The sequence below is a fragment of the Brassica napus genome, unplaced genomic scaffold, assembly GCF_020379485.1.
Source record: "Brassica napus cultivar Da-Ae unplaced genomic scaffold, Da-Ae ScsIHWf_1930;HRSCAF=2574, whole genome shotgun sequence".
Lineage (NCBI taxonomy): Eukaryota > Viridiplantae > Streptophyta > Magnoliopsida > Brassicales > Brassicaceae > Brassica > Brassica napus.
Window position 1 is genome coordinate 6,327 of NW_026015348.1, and position 11,633 is coordinate 17,959.

General features: G+C 41.6%; 1 protein-coding gene across 1 annotated transcript; it reads right to left on the reverse strand.

Moving 5' to 3' along the window:
• Positions 1 to 2,833: 2,833 nt before the first annotated feature.
• Positions 2,834 to 11,003, reverse strand: LOC106372995 (the record flags this gene model as incomplete). Its single annotated transcript, XM_048772839.1, has 7 exons — positions 10,734 to 11,003; positions 5,906 to 7,012; positions 5,362 to 5,608; positions 4,281 to 4,914; positions 3,378 to 4,150; positions 3,100 to 3,225; positions 2,834 to 3,042 (listed from the first exon to the last, which is right to left on the reverse strand). Coding segments are annotated over exons 1-7 (3,366 nt in total), but the record flags the coding sequence as incomplete, so codon positions are not given.
• Positions 11,004 to 11,633: the final 630 nt, after the last annotated feature.

The window sequence follows — 11,633 nt, forward strand, 5'->3', positions numbered from 1 at the left end:
AGAAACTCCTAGAAATAATTTAAGAAACAGAGCAACACACACAATTTAAGTATCATGGGACAGAAACTAGGTTCAACAACTCTAGCAACTTGAACCTGTCCCAAGGATACCAAACACACCACTCAACACAACCAGACATAACTACTCAAGCTCTTATTAAAGGTAGGAGGTTAACTTACAAACAAGGAACCTGAGCTGGTTCCTTGAACCTCCAAGGCACACTGTTCACTTGAACTTGACAGATTTGGAGTTTGGGATCTCTACCCCACGCCATTTCCTTGTGTGTGCTTTCCCTTTAGACCACTCATGCTTAAGACCCCTCCTTTCTTCCTGATTACCAGGCGCCACCTTCTGGCACACAGTGAGAGACTCCACTTTGGGAAGAACTTGAAAAACACTTGTACAGACTTGGTTTGGAGCATTGCTTGCCAAACAGCTCCAAAACCTTCTTTCTCCAAGAGATCTCTTCAGGCTGAACAGGAGGAAGGGTGATAGACCTTGGGAAGTCTCTGGACACGCCATGTTTGTAGTCTTCTTCCTCTTGAAGAGATTGAACAGCTGGCTGGACAGAAACTCTCCAATGATTTGAAATAACAATGAGGGTGAGCCTATGCTTGAATTGTGGAAGCTTTGAGTTTCAGATACTAAAGACCTCCTTTATCTTGAGTTCTGGTGAGTCTCTTCCCTCCTGGAAAAGCTTTAGACCAGAGGATACAAGGATGAACAGAAACAGAGATTTTTGAAGAGAAGTATGAACTGTAATAGATTTGCGGAAGCTCTATGGATTCTCAGGAGCTTGGAGCTCTGATACCATGTGAGAATAGACAGATTATGGTGTGTGAGTGTTGTTTAACAGAGAGTGGTCGGATTGAAAGAGAACAGAGTGAAGAGAGTAAGTGAGAATTAAAGAGACTGCAATGGAGAATAAGAGAGATTAAGTGAGATTTGAGAGAGTATGAGAGAGATTCTTGTAACCAGAGATTAGGGAGAGTATAAGAGACTTGAGAATGGTGAAGAAGAAAGGGGGAAACTCCCATTCAGCTTAATTTCGTAATGGTTACAATGGGGTGGCTTTAAAGCCTTTACAACAAGACAAACAAGACAATAAACAAAGAATATTTTAGGGAATGAATAAATAATATTATCCTGGGCAAATCAGAAGGGCAGACTGGCTGGAGAGAGAGAATGGCACGTCCAGCATGAGAGAAAGTGACATATCCTAACAGCTCTTTGGTCCTTAAGCTTGCATGTGACTTCTGATCTGATTTGAATTCAAACCGGATGTCTAGGCGCCAATTTGCACACATTACTTTCTGAAGAAGATTCTTGGCGCCAGGGACTCCCTCCCTATCTTTGCACCAACATGAATCGTACTCTCTTGCACAGATTTTGCACATCTCTCTTTTTGGGTGATTCAAGGCAGTCCCGGACATTGCACATTTCATGATCTTCCATGTGCATTCTCAAGGCTTCTCTTGCACTCACTTCTCAGCTTGCGCTTCTTGCTTCTTCATTCCAACAACAAGTTCATGAAATCCATTTGCAAATGGTTAAGGAAAAGGAAAAGTCTGTTAAATCAACTTTCTTATCCGTTCTAGATGGTAGAAAGGCTGCTACTACCCAAACACACAATGCTACTAATGATCTTTAAGGAGCTTTTGAGTGCAGGTTCTTGATGAGTTAACTCTTCATCCAGAGATTACTAAGCTTCTTGAATGTTCAAAGATGTGTTTCCAGAGGAGATTCCACACGGTTTTACCCCCACTCCGAGGCATTGAGCACCAGATAGATTTTGTGCCAGGAGCTGCCCTGCCAAACAAACCGGCTTATAGGGTGAACCGGAGGAGACTAAGGAGTTGGAGAGACAAGTGCAGGACCTATTAGACAAAGGATACGTGAGGGAGAGTCTCAGTCCTTGCGCTGTGCCTGTCTTACTTGTACCAAAGAAGGAGGGACATGGAGAGAATGTGTGTAGACTGCCGGCCATCAACACATCACCATCAAGTATAGACACCCATCCCACGGCTTGATGACATGTTAGATGAGCTAAGCGGAGCCCATCTTCTCCAAATTGATCTTAAGAGTGGTACCATCAGGTAAGAATGAAAGAGGGAGATGAGTGAAGACGGCTTTTTAAAACAAAGCAAGGTAATGAGATCCTAGGACCCTTCTCTGGATGGTTTGGATAGATCCTTGCATAAACGAATCAAAGACTCAAGTTTATCAAGGTTGTGGATCGAATGGTGACACAAGAGGCTGCGGAAAGGCTCCTTGATACTCCTAGACTTAGATCGGATATGACACACCTTTCTAAAGCCCTTGGGCGTTGGATATTACACACCAACAGACTGGATACTACACACCAGACACTCTCTTAACTCGTGAAAGCAAGGGAGAAGAAAACACAAAGGTTTAAATGAAAGAAAACTTGATAGATGCTAGGGTTGCCGAGTTACACATATATATAGTGAAAGGCTTGGAACAGGCTCCAAGCATTTCGAAATTAAAGGAACAGGCTCCTCCAATTAATGTAGAAGTAAAGACACAACTTAGATAGAGTTTTCGAAAATGAAAGACATAAATACTTAGAAATAAAGATAGCATAAGGTTCTTCATGTGGTTTGGTCCGAGAGTATCAACTAGGTGATAAGATAGCAAGACTATGGCCTCGTTAAAAACCTATCATTGCAAAACCCAATGGGACAAAAACAATGATAGGAAAAGAGCACACATAGCTTGCTAGCCTAGATGATACTCAACTTGATGGTAAGATGGCTTGAATGGTGATAAGCGTATCTTGAAGTATCAAGCTTCCTCCAAGACATTCTTCTTGCTCCAAGGACTTCCTGATTAGTCCTCCAATAGCTTCTTTGAGTTTCCTAGCTCTGGCTCGAGTCATGGGACCTTTAAGAATGGATAAGACCTCATCTTCTTTAGCTGGTTCATCTCTAAACTCGCCATCTCTATCTCCATCAGCTGGCTGGTCCATGATCATATCATCCCCTCCCTCTTGAAAAGGATTTGACCTCAAATCAGGTTCATCTGCAATAAAAGGGATCAAGTCAGTAACATTGAAGCTATTACTCACATCATACTTACCTTGGAGATCAATCTTGTAGGCATTGTTGCTGATCTTCTTTGTGATCTCAAAAGGTCCATCAATTCTTGGCATAAGCTTTGACTTCCTCTCATTAGGAAACCTCTCTTTTCTCAAATGAACCCAAACTTTATCACCCTCCTTAAAGACCATCTCACGCCTTCCTTTGTTGGCATGCTTGACATACTGCTTAGTTTTCTCTTCAATGTTGAGCCTAGCTTGCTCGTGGAGTTGTTTCACCATCTCTGCCTTCTTTTTGCCATCCAACTGACCCTTTCACACTCAGGTAAAGGAATTAAATCCAAAGGAGAGGTGGGATTGAACCCATAAACAATTTCAAAGGGTGAAAACTTAGAAGCAGAATGCACAGCATGATTATATGCAAATTCACAATGTGGCAGATAGTCTTCCCAAGATTTCAGATTCTTTTTAATGAATGCACGCAAGAGTGTTCCTAGAGTTCTATTAACTACTTCAGTCTGTCCATCAGTTTGCGGATGACAAGTAGTGGAGAACAACAACTTAGTGCCTAGCTTAGACCAAAGAGTTTTCCAAAAATAACTAAGAAACTTAGTATCTCTATCAGAAACTATGGTTCTAGGCATGCCATGTAAACGCACAATCTCCTTAAAGAACAGATTAGCTATATGCAATGCATCATCAGTTTTGTGACATGCTATGAAATGTGCCATTTTTGAGAACCTGTCAACAACAACAAAGATAGAATCCTTTCCAGTCCTAGTTCTAGGCAATCCAACAATGAAATCCATAGATATGTCATTCCAAGGATGATAAGGAATAGGGAGAGGAGTATACAAACCGTGAGACTGAACCTTAGACTTAGCTTGCTTGCAAGTTGCACATCTCTCACATAGCTTCTCCACATCACTTTTCATCCGAGGCCAAAAGAAATGATCCTGCAAAGTTTTAAGAGTCTTTGCAATACCAAAGTGACCCATGAGACTTCCTCCATGAGATTCCCTAACAAACAAGTCTCTCAAAGAGCAATTAGGCACACACAGTCTATTATCATAAAAGAGGAATCCATCATGTCTAAAATAATGTCCAGCAGCAAATTTCTCACAAGAGTTATAAGCTTCTTTAAAATCTGGATCAGATTCATACATTCTTTAATCTGCTCGAAACCTAATAGCTTAGCATCAAGAGTGTTAAGAGAACATACCTTCGAGATAGTGCATCAGCAACTATGTTTTCTTTACCTTGTTTGTACTTGATGACATAAGGAAAGGTTTCTATGAATTCTACCCATCTTGCGTGTCTCTTGCTGAGCTTGTTCTGTCCTTTCAAGTACTTGAGAGACTCATGATCCGTGTGTATCACAAACTCCTTGGGCCACAAGTAATGCTGCCAAGTCTGCAAGGCTCTCACCAAGGCATACAATTCCTTATCATAAGTTGCATAGTTGAGAGTGGCGCCTCCAAGCTTCTCACTGAAATAAGCTATGGGTCTCTTCTCCTGCATAAGAACAGCACCAATTCCAATTCCTGAGGCATCACATTCAATTTCAAACGTTTTATTGAAATCAGGAAGTATAAGAAGAGGGGCATTAGTAAGCTTCTCTTTTAGGCATTGAAAGGCAAGTTCTTGTGCTTCTCCCCATTTGAATCCAACTTCTTTCTTGATCACCTCAGTCAATGGGGCTGCTATGGTGCTAAAGTCTTTCACAAACCGTCGGTAGAAGCCAGCAAGGCCGTGGAAGCTCCTTACTTCACTTATAGTTTTTGGAATTGGCCATTCTTGAATTGCTCTCACTTTCTCCGGATCAACTTTAACCCCATCTGCACCCACAATAAAGCCTAAAAAGACCAAGTGATCCGTTCCAAAAGTACACTTCTTAAGGTTAGCAAAAAGAGATTCCTTTCTAAGCACATCAAGAACAGCTCTAAGATGTTCTATATGATCATTAAAGCTCTTACTGTATACAAGGATGTCATCAAAGTATACCACAACAAATATGCCAATGAATGATCTAAGAACATGATTCATTAATCTCATGAATGTACTAGGTGCATTGGTTAATCCAAATGGCATGACTAACCACTCATATAGACCATGTTTAGTTTTGAATGCAGTTTTCCATTCATCTCCTTCTTTCATCCTAATCTGATGGTATCCACTTTTCAAATCAATCTTAGAAAATATGCAAGAACCATGCAATTCATCAAGCATATCATCTAATCTAGGAATAGGATGGCGATACTTTACAGTGATATTGTTGATGGCTCTGCAATCAACACACATGCGCCAGCTTCCATCTTTCTTGGGCACAAGTAGCACTGGCACAGCACAAGGACTCATGCTCTCTCGGATATGCCCTTTCTCCATCAGTTCCTCCACTTGCCTTTGTAGTTCTTTGGTCTCCACCGGATTGGTTCTGTATGCTGGCCTATTGGGAAGTGTAGAACCGGGCACAAAATCAATTTGGTGCTCAATCCCTCGCACTGGTGGTAGTCCATTGGGACTATCTTCTGGAAAAACATCTTGATATTCCTGTAAGAGATTGACAAGTTCACTCGGATACTCCGGTGCAATGTTAGTAGTAGTCAAGAGGGATTCCTTATAGATAAACAAAAGGATAGGAAGGTTAGAGCAGAGAGATCTTTTAACATCACCAGACTTGGCATAGAAGTTTAGTTGCTTTGTTGATTCAGCGGGAAGATCTATCTCTTTCTTCTTTTGTAGCTGAAGCTGATCAACCTGAACTTCCTTAGGAGTCATAGGCACAAGAACTGTCTTTCTCCCTTTAAACTCAAAGGTGTGCTTGTTGGCATACCCATCATGTATCACACGTCTATCTGATTGCCACGGCCTTCCAAGGAGAATGTGTCCAGCTTCCATAGGCAACACATCACAAAGAATCTCATCTTCATATTTACCAATGGCTAAGGGAACCATAACCTGAGTAGATACTCTCATCTCGCCCTCTTCATTGAGCCATTGGAGTCTATATGGTTTAGGATGCTTCTGGACCCTTAAACCCAACTTTTTAACCATAGTCTCACTCGCAACGTTGACACAACTGCCTCCATCCACAATAAGACTACAGACCTTTCCTTGCACTAGACATCTAGTATAGAAGAGATTCTCTCTTTGCTCCATTTCTTCGGTCTTGCTTTGAAGACTCAAGGTTCTTCTAGCAACTAGCAACCTTCCAGCGACCGGATTGGCAACATACTCCTCTTCTGAACTGTGATCTTCTTCGGCCTCTGTCTCCTCATCAGCAGATTCATACTCTCCATTAGCATGAAGGATCATCACACGTTTGTTGGTACACTCATTAGCATAGTGCCCACGTCCTTGGCACTTAAAACACTTCACATCTCTTGCACGCGAGCTTGTAGCTTCCACTTTCCCCTTATCTTTGTTGTAGATGCTACTAGACTTGGCTTCTTCTTTTGGCTGTGGCTTGCTCTCCTTTTGATAGCTCGGTTTATCTTCCTTAGAGGTCTGGTATCTATTGGAACCATAGCTGCCACGCGCATGACTTCTTCTCTTAACTTGTTGCTCCACCAAGATAGCTTTGTGTAGCATCTCCTCTATTTCCAAGTAGTGTTGCATCTCCACTCTATCTTGTATCTCACGGTTGAGTCCACCAAGAAATCGTGCCATGGTAGCTTCACTGTCCTCAGATACACAAGCTCTTAGCATAAGCAACTCCATCTCTTGAAAGTATTCCTCTACAGACTTTGATCCTTGTGTGAGCAGTCTCAGCTTTTGATGAAGATCACGGTGATAATGGCTTGGTACAAACCTCTTGCGCATCACAGCTTTCATCTCTGCCCATGTTTCAATGGGAAATTCACCATTGCGCCTCTTGTTTGTAACCAACTGATCCCACCAGCTCAATGCATAGTCATTGAACTCGGTAGCAGCTACTTGAATCTTCTTAGTCTCTGAGTAATGCTGACAGTTGAAAACGAGTTCGATCTTCTTCTCCCACTCAAGATAGGCATCTGGATCAGCTTTACCATGGAAAGGAGGGATCTTAAGCTTTAATCCTGATAGCTCATTGCGTCTATGCCTCCGGCCCTCATGATCACGTCGAGATCTTCTACTGCTACGTCTTGAACCGGAGCTATGGCTACTTCTCTCATAGAAGTTATCAGTCTCTTCTGATCCAGCATGCTCACGCTGACCTTGTCTGTTTCTTCTTGGCTCATGTCTTGAACCAGATGCTTGTCCTTGCCCATCATGCGGTCTCTGATCATACTTCTCTTCCAGTAACTTCACCATCGCTTCCATCACTTGTTTGGTGATTGCTTCTTGCAGCAATCTATTCCTTCGCACAAAGGTTTCATCATCTTCCTCAGACCCCATTGCTTCCTGATACACGAAAAACTTGAACCAGTAAGTAGTTCAAAAGAATTCAGAACTCAAGATTCAAATAAGGAAACAAGGTTTTTCAAACAAAGCGGCAAATGAAGATACTTGATCAACACGCGACGATTTGAATTCTATCTTTCGAAATTGAAACAATAACAGATCAGATTCAACGGATGATGAAATGAGGTAATCAAATCCTGATCTATGATCTAACAACAGATCGAGTCACACAATCACAAGAAACTTTCGGATCAAGTAAAACGATAACGTAATCGACAAGAATGTGAAAAGGTTTTTGTTCAAAACTTGATCGAAATTCTTAGATCTATCAATATGAGATACGAAACAATCAGATCTAGCAATCCTGATAATGAAACAAGCAGATCAATGAGAATAAACACACAAGAACCGATTGATCAACAAATATGAATCGACAAAGAGTAGATCTTAAGAAATCGCAAAAGAGAAATCGAAACTCCCCTTCCAGAGTGCTCTGATACCACTTAATGAGATCCTAGGACCCTTCTCTGGATGGTTTGGATAGATCCTTGCATAAACGAATCAAAGACTCAAGTTTATCAAGGCTGTGGATCGAATGGTGACACAAGAGGCTGCGGAAAGGCTCCTTGATACTCCTAGGCTTAGATCGGATATGACACACCTTTCTAAAGCCCTTGGGCGTTGGATATTACACACCAACAGACTGGATACTACACACCAGACACTCTCTTAACTCGTGAAAGCAAGGGAGAAGAAAACACAAAGGTTTAAATGAAAGAAAACTTGATAGATGCTAGGGTTGCCGAGTTACACATATATATAGTGAAAGGCTTGGAACAGGCTCCAAGCATTTCGAAATTAAAGGAACAGGCTCCTCCAATTAATGTAGAAGTAAAGACACAACTTAGATAGAGTTTTCGAAAATGAAAGACATAAATACTTAGAAATAATAAAGATAGCATAAGGTTCTTCATGTGGTTTGGTCCGAGAGTATCAACTAGGTGATAAGATAGCAAGACTATGGCCTCGTTAAAAACCTATCATTGCAAAACCCAATGGGACAAAAACAATGATAGGAAAAGAGCACACATAGCTTGCTAGCCTAGATGATACTCAACTTGATGGTAAGATGGCTTGAATGGTGATAAGCGTATCTTGAAGTATCAAGCTTCCTCCAAGACATTCTTCTTGCTCCAAGGACTTCCTGATTAGTCCTCCAATAGCTTCTTTGAGTTTCCTAGCTCTGGCTCGAGTCATGGGACCTTTAGGATGGTTAAGACCTCATCTTCTTCAGCTGGTTCATCTCTAAACTCGCCATCTCTATCTCCATCAGCTGGCTAGTCCATGATCATATCAGAGAGGAGTATACAAACCGTGAGACTGAACCTTAGACTTAGCTTGCTTGCAAGTTGCACATCTCTCACATAGTTTCTCCACATCACTTTTCATCCGAGGCCAAAAGAAATGATCCTGCAAGGTTTTAAGAGTCTTTGCAATACCAAAGTGACCCATGAGACTTCCTCCATGTGATTCCCTAACAAACAAATCTCTCAAAGAGCAATTAGGCACACACAGTCTATTATCATAAAAGAGGAATCCATCATGTCTAAAATAATGTCCAGCAGCAAATTTCTCACAAGAGTTATAAGCTTCTTTAAAATCTGGATCAGATTCATACATCTCTTTAATCTGCTCAAAACCTAACAACTTAGCATCAAGAGTGTTTAAGAGAACATACCTTCGAGATAGTGCATCAGCAACTATGTTTTCTTTACCTTGTTTGTACTTGATGACATAAGGAAATGTCTCAATGAACTCAACCCACCTTGCGTGTCTTTTGCTGAGCTTGTTCTGTCCTTTCAAGTACTTGAGAGACTCATGATCCGTGTGTATCACAAACTCCTTGGGCCACAAGTAATGCTGCCAAGTCTGCAAAGCTCTCACCAAGGCATACAATTCCTTATCATAAGTTGCATAGTTGAGAGTGGCGCCTCCAAGCTTCTCACTGAAATAAGCTATGGGTCTCTTCTCCTGCATAAGAACAGCACCAATTCCAATTCCTGAGGCATCACATTCAATTTCAAAAGTTTTATTGAAATCAGGAAGTATAAGAAGAGGGGCATTAGTAAGCTTCTCTTTTAGGCATTGAAAGGCAAGTTCTTGTGCTTCTCCCCATTTGAATCCAACTTCTTTCTTGATCACCTCAGTCAATGGGGCTGCTATGGTGCTAAAGTCTTTCACAAACCGTCGGTAGAAGCCAGCAAGGCCGTGAAAGCTCCTTACTTCACTTATAGTCTTTGGAATTGGCCATTCTTGAATTGCTCTCACCTTCTCCTGATCCACCTTTACTCCATCTGCACTCACAACAAAGCCTAGGAAGACCAAGTTATCCGTACAAAAAGTGCATTTCTTAAGGTTAGCAAACAGTTTTTCTTTTCTCAACACATCAAGAACAGACTTAAGATGATCTATATGCTCTCCTAGGTTCTTACTGTAAACAAGGATATCATCAAAGTATACTACCACAAACAAACCTATGAAAGATCTAAGCACATGATTCATCAATCTCATAAAAGTGCTAGGAGCATTGGTTAATCCAAAAGGCATGACTAACCACTCATACAACCCATGCTTAGTCTTAAAGGCTGTTTTCCACTCATCTCCTCTTTCATTCTTATTTGATGATATCCACTCTTCAAATCTATCTTAGAAAAGACACTAGAACCATGCAACTCATCAAGCATATCATCTAATCTAGGAATAGGGTGGCGATACTTCACTGTTATGTTGTTGATTGCTCTACAATCAACACACATACGCCAGCTCCCATCTTTCTTTGGAACAAGGAGCACAGGCACAGCACATGGGCTCATACTTCACGGATATGGCCTTTCTCCATCAGTTCCTCAACCTGCCTTTGTAGCTCCTTGGTTTCCACAGGATTAGTTCTGTATGCTGGTCTGTTGGGAAGAGTAGCTCCTGGTACAAAATCAATCTGATGCTCAATCCCTCGAATAGGTGGCAATCCTATGGGATTATCTTCTGGAAATACATCCTGGTATTCCTGTAAAAGAGCTGACATCTCACTCGGATACACCGGTGTACAATCAGTTAGAGACAAAAGAGATTCTTTAAAGATAAATAAGAGAACCGATTGATGAGAATAAAGAGATCTTTTGATTTCACTAGCTTTAGCATAGAAGTTGTGTTGCTTATCTGGTTTGAGATCAACCTCTTTCTTTTTCTGAAGCTGAAGCTGATCTTCATGCACTTCTTTAGGAGTTAGAGGTACCAAGACAGTTCGCTTGCCGTTGAACTCAAAAGAATGTTTGTTGGTGAAGCCATCATGGATGACACGCCTATCAAATTGCCAAGGCCTTCCCAGTAGTATGTGGCTGGCTTCCATGGGTATCACATCACAGAGAATGTCATCTTCATACCTCCCAATGGTCAAGGGTATAGAGACCTGAGTAGATACCCTCATCTCGCCCTCTTCATTAAGCCATTGCAGCCGGTAAGGTTTAGGATGCTTTTGAGCTTTCAAACCAAGCTTCTTCACCATTGTCTCGCTAGCAACATTAACACAGCTTCCACCGTCGATGATCAGGCTGCAGACCTTTCCTTGCACCAGACAACGTGTGTAGAACAAGTTCTCTCTTTGTTCTTGCTCCTCTGTTTGTTTTGCAAACTGAGAGTTCTTCTTGCAACCAAAAGTCTACCTTGAACTGGTTCCTCCTCATGCTCAACTTCTGATAGTTCTTGATCAGTCCTTAGTTTCTCATCTTCAGATTCAAACTCTCCATTCTCCAGAAGAATCATAACTCTCTTGTTAGTACACTCATTAGCATAGTGCCCACGCCCTTGGCACTTAAAGCACTTCACATCTCTTGCACGCGAGCTTGTAGCTTCCACTTTACCCTTATCTTTGTTGTAGATGCTACTAGACTTGGATTCTTCTTTTGGCTGTGGCTTGCTCTCCTTTTGATAGCTCGGTTTATCTTCCTTAGAGGTCTGGTATCTATTGGAACCATAGCTGCCACGCGCATAACTTCTTCTCTTAACTTGCTGTTCCACCAAGATAGCTTTGTGTAGCATCTCCTCTATCTCCAAGTAGTGTTGCATCTCCACTCTATCTTGTATCTCACGGTTGAGTCCACCAAGAAATCGTGCCATGGTAGCTTCACTGTCCTCA